The sequence below is a fragment of the Leptodactylus fuscus genome, chromosome 2, assembly GCF_031893055.1.
Source record: "Leptodactylus fuscus isolate aLepFus1 chromosome 2, aLepFus1.hap2, whole genome shotgun sequence".
Taxonomy (NCBI): Eukaryota; Metazoa; Chordata; class Amphibia; order Anura; family Leptodactylidae; genus Leptodactylus; species Leptodactylus fuscus.
Window position 1 is genome coordinate 240,562,193 of NC_134266.1, and position 13,740 is coordinate 240,575,932.

General features: G+C 40.3%; 1 protein-coding gene across 3 annotated transcripts in view; it reads left to right on the forward strand.

Moving 5' to 3' along the window:
- POSTN (periostin) overlaps positions 1–12,466 on the forward strand; it is a 72,104-nt gene extending 59,638 nt beyond the window's left edge. For 2 of the 3 annotated variants that reach the window (XM_075265911.1, XM_075265912.1), the window contains 3 exons: positions 709–789; positions 5,983–6,027; positions 11,404–12,466. In XM_075265911.1, coding sequence (XP_075122012.1) covers positions 709–789; positions 5,983–6,027; positions 11,404–11,450 — 173 coding nt within the window. In that variant the 3' untranslated portion in view covers positions 11,451–12,466. The remainder of the gene's footprint in view (positions 1–708; positions 790–5,982; positions 6,028–11,403) is intronic. The other variant, XM_075265913.1, reaches the window with a different exon arrangement.
- Positions 12,467–13,740: the final 1,274 nt, after the last annotated feature.

The following is a 13,740-nucleotide window of genomic DNA, read 5'->3' on the forward strand; positions in this document are numbered from 1 at the left end:
GCCTTTAATTTAATAGTTGTGTATGAAAATGTCGATCTACTGATATTCCATTGCATTTTGCTCTCGTAGAAGGAGGTGCAGAACACACTAAGAGTTTCAATATATGTTGAGAAATACAATTATTACATATTGGCTTTTTACCATAACAAATTATTGAACTTGGGTAAAGACTAGGGTTGAGCCGATCTTGAGATTTCAGGATCGATTTTAAAATCCAATTTCCGATCATTTTCCAGCCTATCCCAATCGCAATCGTGAAATTTGTTCGATTGCCGATCGGGATCCAATCTTTTCTGATCCCAATCACTCAACCCTATTTATGATATATACATGAATAGGGTTGAGCCGATCTTGAGATAATCTCCGACCTCAATCCCGCTGGAAAAGATCGGGATCGGAATTCCGATCGTGAAATTTACTCGATCGCCGATCGGAATCCGATCTTTTCTGATCCCGATCGCTCAACCCTAGTAAAGACATAACATAGTGCTCTTAACAATATTCTATCATCATGGTAAGAAGCCTATATGTAAACCCTACATGTGTTCCATATATTTAATTGGAGACTCCTCACCCAGTGGTGACATGAGCCCCATACATAACATTTTTTTTCTTTGGCCCAAAATATCTGACTTTTTGGGCTTATTGACGTGTCTGGTTGGTAAATACATTCCTGACAATTGATGCCATAAACATGTATCCTATTAGAAGTCACCAGGGTATCCAAGTTCATTGAAGGTGATTCACAATTACTGGACGATGAAGAGCTGAAAAGGCTTCTCCAGGGAGGTTAGTGAGTGCCGCTGGGCAACTAATATCACTTAACAAGGATTTGTTGGTGATGGTAAGCTATCTGGTGCAAACACTTCTTTTTAAGGACTAAATTCATTCCATACAAATTATCTGTATTTTTCTTAAAAATAATCAGGTCAAAATCCAAATTCAAGCTCAAATGATGATTTAGTCTTTAAAAAATAACTAACAAAGGGGACAATGAAGATTTGTTTGAATTCTTGGAAGGTAGATAATACTTATGGGGTGGACACAAAAATGGAAAAAAAAAAACATTGTAACAAAAAAAGAAACAAATATTCATTCCTCCCCTTAAATCTCTTTTCGGCATGTGTTTGGTATAATGGTAAGAAATTTAACTCATTTATAAATCATATAAATCTAACATTTAACATTTTATTTTAAGCTTTGTAACACAATGAAAAAAAGCAAAATTTACTAATAAATTGTTGAAAATGTATATGAAAAATTCTTTTTAAAAGATTGAATTGTATTCGTCATTGATAAAAGCAGTGAGAGCTTTACTTTCTGAAGATACCAATACATAAGGGTTTGTATGGTTATGTTAAATGAGGACATTGATCTTATAAGATTGATTGAATAACATTGATCTTATAAGAAACTGTATGTGCCATGAGAATGGTAGCACCAATGTCTGCACAATTTCAGCTATAATTGATAGTGTTGGTATAATTCTTGTTAACTCATGGAATGACAAAAATGTTACATTTCGGCAAATGATACTGATAACGCAAAGACGGAACAAGATAAAGTTAACTGTCGGCTCTTCTGTTGTTCTTGGAAATGTATAAATACATTGACAATTAGGTATTACCATTAGAGATGAGCGAACAGTGTTCTATCGAACACATGTTCGATCGGATATCAGGGTGTTCGCCATGTTCGAATCGAATCGAACACCACGTGGTAAAGTGCGCCAAAATTCGATTCCCCTCCCACCTTCCCTGGCGCCTTTTTTGCACCAATAACAGCGCAGGGGAGGTAGGACAGGAACTACGACACTGGGGGCATTGAAAAAAATTGGAAAAAGTCATTGGCTGCCGAAATCAGGTGACCTCCATTTTAGACGAATAGTGGATTTCAAATCCGGGTCATATGAGAATGTGAACTTTGTGACTATGAGACAGGGATAGCTGTACAGGCAGGGATAGCTAGGGATAACCTTTATTTAGGGGGGAATGTTATTAAAAATAACTTTTTGGGGCTCTATCGGGTAATTGTGATTTTTGTGAGATAAACTTTTTCCCATAGGGATGCATTGGCCAGCGCTGATTGGCCGAATTCCGTACTCTGGCCAATCAGTGCTGGCCAATGCATTCTATTAGCTTGATGAAGCAGAGTGTGCACAAGGGTTCAAGCGCACCCTCGGCTCTGATGTAGGAGAGCCGAGGGTGCACTTGAACCCTTGTGCACCCTCAGCTCTGCTACATCAGAGCCGAGGGTGCGCTTGAACCCTTGTGCACACTCTGCTTCATCAAGCTAATAGAATGCATTGGCCAGCGCTGATTGGCCAATGTATTCTATTAGCCTGATGAAGTAGAGCTGAATGTGTGTGCTAAGCACACACATTCAGCTCTACTTCATCGGGCTAATAGAATGCATTGGCCAGCGCTGATTGGCCAGAGTACGGAACTCGACCAATCAGCGCTGGCTCTGCTGGAGGAGGCGGAGTCTAAGATCGCTCCACACCAGTCTCCATTCAGGTCCGACCTTAGACTCCGCCTCCTCCGGCAGAGCCAGCGCTGATTGGCCGAAGGCTGGCCAATGCATTCCTATGCGAATGCAGAGACTTAGCAGTGCTGAGTCAGTTTTGCTCAACTACACATCTGATGCACACTCGGCACTGCTACATCAGATGTAGCAATCTGATGTAGCAGAGCCGAGGGTGCACTAGAACCCCTGTGCAAACTCAGTTCACGCTAATAGAATGCATTGGCCAGCGCTGATTGGCCAATGCATTCTATTAGCCCGATGAAGTAGAGCTGAATGTGTGTGCTAAGCACACACATTCAGCACTGCTTCACCACGCCAATACAATGCATTAGCCAGTGCTGATTGGCCAGAGTACGGAATTCGGCCAATCAGCGCTGGCTCTGCTGGAGGAGGCGGAGTCTAAGATCGCTCCACACCAGTCTCCATTCAGGTCCGACCTTAGACTCCGCCTCCTCCAGCAGAGCCAGCGCTGATTGGCCGAATTCCGTACTCTGGCCAATCAGCACTGGCTAATGCATTGTATTGGCTTGATGAAGCAGTGCTGAATGTGTGTGCTTAGCACACACATTCAGCTCTACTTCATCGGGCTAATAGAATGCATTGGCCAGCGCTGATTGGCCGAATTCCGTACTCTGGCCAATCAGCACTGGCTAATGCATTGTATTGGCTTGATGAAGCAGTGCTGAATGTGTGTGCTTAGCACACACATTCAGCTCTACTTCATCGGGCTAATAGAATGCATTGGCCAATCAGCGCTGGCCAATGCATTCTATTAGCGTGAACTGAGTTTGCACAGGGGTTCTAGTGCACCCTCGGCTCTGCTACATCAGATTGCTACATCTGATGTAGCAGTGCCGAGTGTGCATCAGATGTGTAGTTGAGCAAAACTGACTCAGCACTGCTAAGTCTGCATTCGCATAGGAATGCATTGGCCAGCCTTCGGCCAATCAGCGCTGGCTCTGCCGGAGGAGGCGGAGTCTAAGGTCGGACCTGAATGGAGACTGGTGTGGAGCGATCTTAGACTCCGCCTCCTCCAGCAGAGCCAGCGCTGATTGGCCGAATTCCGTACTCTGGCCAATCAGCACTGGCTAATGCATTGTATTGGCTTGATGAAGCAGTGTTGAATGTGTGTGCTTAGCACACACATTCAGCTCTACTTCATCGGGCTAATAGAATGCATTGGCCAGCGCTGATTGGCCGAATTCCGTACTCTGGCCAATCAGCACTGGCTAATGCATTGTATTGGCTTGATGAAGCAGTGCTGAATGTGTGTGCTTAGCACACACATTCAGCTCTACTTCATCGGGCTAATAGAATGCATTGGCCAATCAGCGCTGGCCAATGCATTCTATTAGCGTGAACTGAGTTTGCACAGGGGTTCTAGTGCACCCTCGGCTCTGCTACATCAGATTGCTACATCTGATGTAGCAGTGCCGAGTGTGCATCAGATGTGTAGTTGAGCAAAACTGACTCAGCACTGCTAAGTCTGCATTCGCATAGGAATGCATTGGCCAGCCTTCGGCCAATCAGCGCTGGCTCTGCCGGAGGAGGCGGAGTCTAAGGTCGGACCTGAATGGAGACTGGTGTGGAGCTATCTTAGACTCCGCCTCCTCCAGCAGAGCCAGCGCTGATTGGTCGAGTTCCGTACTCTGGCCAATCAGCACTGGCCAATGCATTTCTATGGGGAAAAGTTAGCTTGCGAAAATCGCAAACTGACAGGGATTTCCATGAAATAAAGTGACTTTTATGCCCCCAGACATGCTTCCCCTGCTGTCCCAGTGTCATTCCAGGGTGTTGGTATCATTTCCTGGGGTGTCATAGTGGACTTGGTGACCCTCCAGACACGAATTTGGGTTTCCCCCTTAACGAGTTTATGTTCCCCATAGACTATAATGGGGTTCGAAACCCATTCGAACACTCGAACAGTGAGCGGCTGTTCGAATCGAATTTCGAACCTCGAACATTTTAGTGTTCGCTCATCTCTAATTACCATTCCAGGTTTCACTGTGTCCCTACATAGTTAAATGGATGTCCCGGCTCCTAGTTTTAGTCCCTGCAGAGGCTTAAAATAACAAACACTGCATACTTACCTCTTAGGCCTGGTTCAGATCTGCATTCGGTATTCCATTCAAGGAGGCTGGGGACCCCCCGGAATGGAATACCGAGCACATTGAAAAACTATAATAAGGTCCATGTGTTTTCCACGCAGTATCCACACAAGTCATGTGGAGAGGAAAGTAGTTCATGAACTACTTTTCTCTCCGCATGTTCCGTGCAGACACCACGCGGAAAACACATAGACCTCTTTTCAGTCTATGGAGTCCGTTTGCTTTCGTAAGCTCACCGCTTGTCAATACGTTTGGTATTCTGTTCTGGGGATCGCATGTGGATTCCTCGAATGGAATACCAAACGCATATGTGAACCGGGCCTTACCTTTTCGGCCAGGGATCCAGCACATCACCACTAGCATTATTGCTCGCCTACTGGTTGGCTGTGTTGCCAAAGATCAGGAACATGTAGGACCTATGGATATAGTATAAGCAGCAATCACTACTAGGTCCATTGGTGACACAAAGACCTTTCTACAACATAAGAAGACACAGTAATATAGATGGCATATGGTAAGACGACACCCCATTGCAGATTTTGTTTTGGGCCCAGGAGCTTCAAGTTATGTACATGAACCTGTGCATGAACTTACTCTTGGATCCTTGAAGAGATAAGTTTACAGTGTACTGGATTATACCGGAGCACCCCTTTTAATACAGTAAAACTAGCTAAACACATGAGATACCTGTTAGTTACACTCATTTGACAGCAGTTTCTCCCAATCCATCCCATAGTCATACATCCTTGACTCAACTGAGCATTCATGTGTTCTGATGAGGAGAGGGGACATCTCGGAACCTCTAATGGCAGCTCATCTTCTAAAGAGCAAAAGCACCAGGCATATGAAAATCCAACGTGATCAATACTTCTCTTTCCAAAAATCTGCTGTTGAAAGACACCTGGGAGATCCCATGCACAATAAATGGTTGACTGGTCTTGCTGATATTGGCAGGTTCAGTTGACACACGTAATGTGCATGACCTCCCTAAACACAAATTCAACAAAGTTGGAGTGTACAGGGATCCACACCAGGGGAAATGTTAACATCCAATTGTCAATTAAATTGCACATTTCCAGAAAGATGAACATGAGTAACACAACTTACATGTTAAATCAGGCATTTCAAGGAACAGACAGATCCTACTTAATGAAGAGCACAAATAACATTGAAGCGTCTTGTATGCGTCATTTACTTACGTTCCAGGTTCTCCAATTTCTTTCTTAATTAAAAGCCAGCCAGAAAAACCTTCTCAATTGCAATGACTAATAAATGTTTCTGAAACGTCTTGTTCCAACAACCACGATTGTATATAGTTACAGTGACTCTTTTCCTTGTTTGCATTTAGAGCCCCAGGTCAGAAGAATACAGACTGGAACCAGAAGGGTACAAGGTATAAGCCATATTTATTTCTTGGTTCAGTAATTATTAAGAAGCCATATTCCTCGTGTTGTTATTCATAGCATCTGCAAGGAGCAAAAGTGTCCTACATTGTGGTCAAGTTGTGAGCAAGTGTTACCATGAATTGCCACCCACTGAAAACCTTTCTCTTTTCCCAATCTGTGGGCTCTACTCCAGATTATTGTTCTTACCATAATATGGAGTAAGAGGTTGGTAGATGTGTAGGCCATAGAGAGCTGTAATACACCGGAGAATGAAGAACATATGAGACTCCGTCCTATTATGATACTACGTAGGCTTTACGAGTTTGATTAATTGACCGTAGGGTTTTATTGCATTTGCCAAAATGAAAACTGGCCATATGCATTAAATACTGGTCAATCGAGAGCTTAGCCAACACATATCTCTCCCGACTTGTATCCCAATCTATACACATGCAGGCTCAGCCCGACCAAGTGAGAAAGTGTTCTCATAAACAGGAGATAAAGCTGATTATTCTCAGCGTACAACTCTCCACCCAATCCTTATCTCAGTCAACATCTGTCATTGGGGACGAATCCAGAGGGCTCTATTACATTACGCTAGGTTCACAACTGCGTTTGGGTTTCCGTCCTTCGTGTCCACTTGGGAAAATGAAGAACGGAAACCCACCCTGCTTAAAAATCCTTTACCCGTAGAAACCTGCGAACCCCGAAGACGAAGACTAGAGGAAGATAGATAACTATTCTATAATACAGAATAAAATGATATTATTTCGTATAAACCATTGCATGGATGTTCTTCATAATATCAGATCATATCTGTATGCTTCAATTATTGCAATACTCTAGCTGCTTATTGTAGAGTGAGTGAGTTATGGAATAAAAGGGGAAGATGATGAATAATGATGTGAGGACACATTAGAACAGACAAGTCGGTGGAATCTGTCTCCTCCGGGCAAGATATACTGGAACGTAGAAGCACTTTATTATAAAGTGATCATTATTAGTCACCGATTCCTAAATGCATCTTTGTGTTTTTAATCAACTGCAATTTTATATTCCTGGAGACCGTAATGTTGTATTTCCATTAGAACGTAAAGTTTATGAATATAATGAGCTTAGTTAATATTTATTTCATGTGTATTCAGTGATTTTATTGGCAGAGATATTCACACATAAATACACCGTAAGTCCTTTAGTTGACCTCTTCTGTAAACTTAATGGAAAGTCTATTCAGCCATTGCTCAGTAATATTAAAATGTGCTATGTGACCACCAATCATGGCTTCCATTAGCATTCCTATATATTTTGGCTACTTATATACTTGTACATCACCCTGCCCATATTATTTCATAACTCATAGTATAGTTATTAGGACTAGTAGGATTGTACTCAATGTGGTATGATGTTGGCCATTTTGGTTGACCCACAATTTTTCTAGGAACAGAAATCTGAAAGATCATTTTACAATGGATTGGTGATTTCTTCTTCTATACTTTCATGATTTAGAAAGAAATTTTCCTTAAATTTTACGGTTTACATCTATAATTTTTTTGCATGGGTCCATAACTTGGTGGACTTAATAGCATTTTGCTTTGCATAACAATTTTGCTGTTTAGTGTTTTCAGGGTGCTTATATGCATTTTAAAAGGAGTCTGTCTGCAGGAGATTTCTCATTGCTTCAAATCAGTCATTAAATTTCTATTGTAAAAAAAAAAAATTCTTGCTTTTTGACAACTAGTATTTATTGTAGACCAACACTTCCTGTTGTGTAGAGATCAATTTTCAGCAGTCATCTGATTATCATCATAGGAAATGAAGCTGGAGGCAAATAATACAGGATTACACAACTGCTATTAGATTCAGCGCCCCTCCTCCTGTACATTGACCTCTACACAGAGCATGCCCACAGCAATCTTCTATAAATAATGTCCCATAAATAATCTTTGCTGATTAAGGTATTTACCAGTATGTCCACATAGCTCAGGCAACCTTTCACCAACCATCAAGGCCAGCTATTTGCCTCATTTAATAGGCACTGCTCCACAGGTTCTGGCACAGCCTAATTTATCCTCCATTGAATGCAGTTAGTCTTGGTGCCTAATATGCTATATAGACTCTCTGCTTTCAGGAGGGCTGTGTTAAGCAGGAGCAGGCAAAGTTGAATATTCTGAGCTCTGACACTGTCCACCTCTGATTGGAGCTCTGAGTTACACGCCCCTTGGCTGCTCCTGCCTGACACCACCCAGTTGACAGTACAGAGCCTAAATAGATATCTGAAACTAAAACAAACTACATTGATAGCTCAGGAACTGTTAGAGCTATTGAGAAAATCGCAACTGTGCTGGAATCAGAGAAGTGGTGTTTATTGAATGCTAAGAAATGGAGTTGTTGGAGGTGGTAGAATGTCCTCTTTAAGATGAATGATCTGGGTGTTTTTTTTATATAACTTTAAAAAATAAACTCCTCCTTATTAAATTACTTCCTGGGCGCTAAGTGCCTGAGCGGAAACAAAATCGCACACGTAGGAAAACATCAGTCTTATAAACACAGTGGCACATAGTCCTGTTTTAGAGCTTGCATCGGGGTCGAGGAGCTTCAGTTTATGCCTCTGCTTACGTTGAATTCTCGGGGACGTTGAGACGATTGGTTGTTGAACTATTGCTTTTCTGTTTTAGGCTAATTTGCGCTCACTTGAAATTGCTGCAGTAAGGTAGAGCTTTACTAATGCTGTGCTCACGCTATAACTTACTGTCTGTTTGTGCTGTGATGTCTTCTATAATGTGTGATATTTTTTACTTAAAATGTGTGATTTTTTTTCATCTAACCAATTTACAAAAATATCCTGTAAAACACTGAATAAATGAGAGATCCAAGTATATTCAAGACAATTGCTACAATCATATTGGACAACCATGGAACATTCAGTGTTATTCTAGGTTCACACCTGCATTTGGGTTTCCAAGCGGACCACGCTGACCGGAGACCTAATCCACTTAAAAAAGTGATTACCTTTAGAAACCCACGGACTCCATAGCCTATAATAGGGGCCACTAGGTTTCTGCCTGATTCCTGCCCAAAAAGGGCAGAAACTGTGGAATGCAAAGCACTGTTTGCAGGACTTTTCTCACATCATTTTTAAAGTAGAATGGGGAGCACAATCCCCAGGCATAGACCAGATGCAGGTGTGAACCTAGCCTTACATGTCAAGATCTGTAATATAGTCACAATACCAGTATCCAACAGTAATCTACTAGACAGACACAGGACTCTATGGTGAACTAAATAGGTTTAACAAAACCTCTTGACCAAGAAAATTCAAATTTTTTTGTTAGGTAGAAATACTTTTACAAATTTTTGAGATTTCCCAGAAAATATATAGAATTACTCTGGCCCACGTTTCGAGTAACACAAAAGTTTAGTTTTTTTTTAAGTCTTTGATCTTGCATCACTTATCTTGGGATATCTTGTAAAAGATGAAAAGATAAGGATAAACATCTGTATTGTGACATGGATTTTCCATATAGGATTGAGAAACCTCATCAGATCCACGAGATTTATTTAATGAATGCAGGCCCTACTTTTATACTTGGTATCTTTCACTTACTCGCTATATAACTGAATTCCTTTTAGAATGTTGTGTTATATTAAATGAAGATCATTAAAGGGGTTTTCCAGAACTATGATATCAATGACCGCAGCCTCTGCACTATGTCCCAAGCTCTTCACCATACGTACATTGTATAGCTGCTGTGCTTGGCATTGCAACTTTTCCCCATTCGGTCAAAAGGGACTGAACTGCTTTATGGTAATGTGACCAATGAACATGATGACTTGAGAAGAAGTGGAGCTCAATATCATAATTCCAGAAAACCCCTATAAGGTTATAACTCAAGTGTATTAACATTTTATGTGTGAACTTATATGGATACATTTTGGAATTCCTGAGTTTTCTTTAGCTACAGAGGTAACAAACTCTAACTTGACTCTTGTCAAGCTTTAAAATGACACTTTACATAGAAAATGTTGACATTGTTTAAACTTTTGAGTACTTTACTGTATCAGTGTACTTAATGGGTTAAGTGCCAAGTGAAAGTTTCCTAAAAATATAGCCCTCCCGACAACAGTATATGTTGCTCACTTTTATTGAACCAGCATTTTAGCTACTAGTGGTTAAGGGCTATATTGGCTACTAGTTGATTTCTAATTAATATTTTCTTTTATTGGGTCAACACTTTCCATCTTTTGTGATAGTCCTTGAGGTAGTAAACAATATATTTTGACCAAAAGTTGACCATACGCATAAGATTAAGGTCACTCAAACCTACCAGACTTGGTGGGGCCCGTTGACCATCTAATGTGTATTTGATGTTCAGTCAACATCCTTTCTTCCTATGGCAAGGGGAAAAAGATCAGATATTTAGAATTTCAACATTCCAGATACGTTCTTCTCAGGAGAGATGCAGTAAGCCATTGAATCACATACAATGTGTATGGGGAGATGGGGAGGAGTAACTTGTATTAGAGAGTCCTAAGCAATCTACTGTATAAGTCCAACATGACCAACTCACAAACCCAAATGTGAAGCTCTTAAGAAGAATGCATTTGGTAATGTCAAACAGACTATTCTGCTAAACCGCTCTGCCTCCATGACAGCTGAAACATGGTTTTGATATTGTGATAAAATGTAGACTATAGACTTATGCAGAAAGTAATATCTTCACAACCATGAGCTGACCTGAGCTCCGCGGGCAAGCTAGACTTACTTTCATTATTGAATAAAACAGATGAAAAGGGTACACACATATAGTATACTGAATGGCCCATCTTTTGGCCCCTTTGCATTGAAATAGATAAAGAACACTGTAGGTGCCCTTCTAACGAAATGCTCATCACTTCTTTGAAGAAGACAAGGGAATTTTTGGCAATGCAATATGATACATTGACACACTATTAAATTGTCCCTGGCATTCATTTATGAAATTATGAACATTCCACCACCCATAAGAATATAATAAGTCTAAGGTTTGATTCACGTCTTCGTTCAGGTTTCCAATTGGGAAGGTTCGCTTGGAGATCTTAAGAGACCCATGGACCCCGTAGAGTATAATGGGGTCTGTGTGGTTTCCGCACGAAAAAAAGCTGAGAAAAAAGTGCTGCTTGCTGCACTTTTCTTTCCACATTTTTCATGCGGAGAGGGGAACCGAATCCCCAAACCCAGACGTGAACCAGGCCTTAAGGTGCTTGAAGTAGTCATTGCCGAAAACCATAATTATTTATATAGAGCCAGCCTTTCTAGGTTAATTTTTGGTGTTACATTGGTATCATTCATCATAAAGACAAAGAATTTTAGTTCTAATCTTCAACTAAACTTTTCTCTTTGACAGCTCAACCATTAAGAAGAAAGCTTAAAAGAAGAAGTCATCAAGCCTAAACTCAATCCCAGCGACTAGTCACTAAGGAATTACAAAGGATCTACTCTGGGAATGTGATAAAGAGTATGCTACGTCGAAACAGAAGTCATCTGGACTATCTCACATCTTGCACAAATTGTTTTCAAGCAAGCAAATACATTCTTATTGTTCTAAGTTTTCTTAAAAGAGGGGAATTTGTACAAACTTTTTGAAATGTAAAACAAAAAAAAAGCTGAATGTATCAAAGAAAAGGATTGTTTATAGGATGTTGCCCTCTGTTATATGCGGTAGGTTGTGATGTGCTGTACACTCATTTTACAGAACGATTCTATACCACTTCATGAATGGAGAACCACCAGACCTTAGAGGAGCCTTGAATTGTTGGTGTTCTGGACACTTTATAAAAAAAAAAAAATTGGTGCTTTGTTTTTTATCAGAAACTTTTTTTTTTTATTTTTAATCAAAACCTGCACGGCTAGTCTTTGGTACTAACTCCTATGGGTTTATTTGTAAATTATGCCAATTTATAACTGGTTTTGTATGCAGAAAATGATAGAGTCATTTGCTTCCATGTTTATTGTTACTCAGATGTTGCAATGCAACTACGTTTGCTAGGGAAGAAGTGTTTACCTACAGTCCTGTGCCTTATTCTTTAAAGCGAAACTGAATTAAATTAAATATGGTTTTAGAATGTGAAAGACACCCCGGATATAGTCAGGGACGTATTATATCCTAGGGAATCTCATATGTGATGTCTTTCTGCTTTTGTAGCTATGAGATGACCCTCCATGTGCCGGGATATTGGATCTAAATCCAAGTTGTTCATATACTTATTTGGTGATGGACGGAGGGGCTATTTGATAGGTCTACAATAGGAGAAGTACAAAATGGGGACTGTTTAAAAGTGAAATCAAATCTCTTTCACATCCTAAAGCTTTGTTTTAGAACATTGGTTTCTATTTAAAGGCTCTAAAAGCTATTGGGTGTGCCTGTATACCTCTGTTTCTTAAACAAATACTCAATAAAGAATGTGGTTGAAAAATGCATTTGTTTCTGCTATTCAATGTTATGTTCTCAAATTTTATTCTCATTGCTTATATTGCACCAACATACTATACAATCCTGTACATTGACCTCACTTACCCCACTCTTTGTCCCCAAATGGTCTCCAAATCTGATTTTGCTGGCTCCAAAAAACTTGACCAAGGTAGGAAGCCAAAATATATTTTAGGGGCATCGGAGTGTTAATTTAGCTTCTAAGTACTTCATCCACTCCAACTCTACCTTTGGTTTAGCCTTGAAGAAGGTCTCGGAACTGCCTAAGGTCCCCATGAGACATATGTACAACACACCTTGTGGAAAGTTGTAGTCTACACAGCTCTAAATGTTTAGGGTACATCATTTTAGGCTTCTTCCTGGTTTCTGATCATCTTTGCCCTCAAAAGGGTGAAATGATAAGGATGCCCATTCCTCATTGTGGTTGTCTAGTAATGGAAAATGGGCTCTTATAAAGAGAGAATGCAGGGCAGCAGTTGTCTCTACCCCCGGGCAATTGAAGTCCACGTGTATATGTCAAAGTATGACTTTTCACGCAGTGTATATAGGTGAGTTCTTTGTTCTACAGACAACCATAAAAGTTTCATTACAATCATTTTTGAGAGACCAATTGGAGCTTCAAGAATATTTATAATTGTAACTGAACAATTGGTCTAGATATGGGTTGGAATTCTAGATACTGAGACGCTTGGAAGTGTATTGTAGTTGTCATGTATTGTAGTTCTAATATCTTCTAGTTGTAATGTATTGTGCTTGTAATTGTCTCCCGATTAGTCATGGTAACTAAGAATACTAGATAGCTAAACATGGTCTGACATATATATATGATAATACTCATGATAGACACGGGTTGACATACATGTGATTGATAATTTTGCTTGGTTGCAGTTCCAGTGTATATTGTATATATGAAAGGACAGACAAGTGTATCTAGTCTATGTCTGTCTGTATTGTTACATGCTATATGTTCACTTTGAACAGCTGTAAGACACTTGACGAAAAAGAAGCCATCACATGGCCATCCCATAGGTGGTGACAAGTAATGTAGAGAGGTAGGTGGAGAAAGTGGGCATGAAAGGGAAGCCTATATTATACAACAGCCCTTTACAGCCACATGTCACCCTTCATGAATTCACTGTAATAGGTGAATATACAGTATATGTGATATAAGTGTATATGTGAATACACTTGACATACCACGTATACTTATTCAGTTTGTGGGTGTTTGTGTGTATCAAATATATCATATTTTCT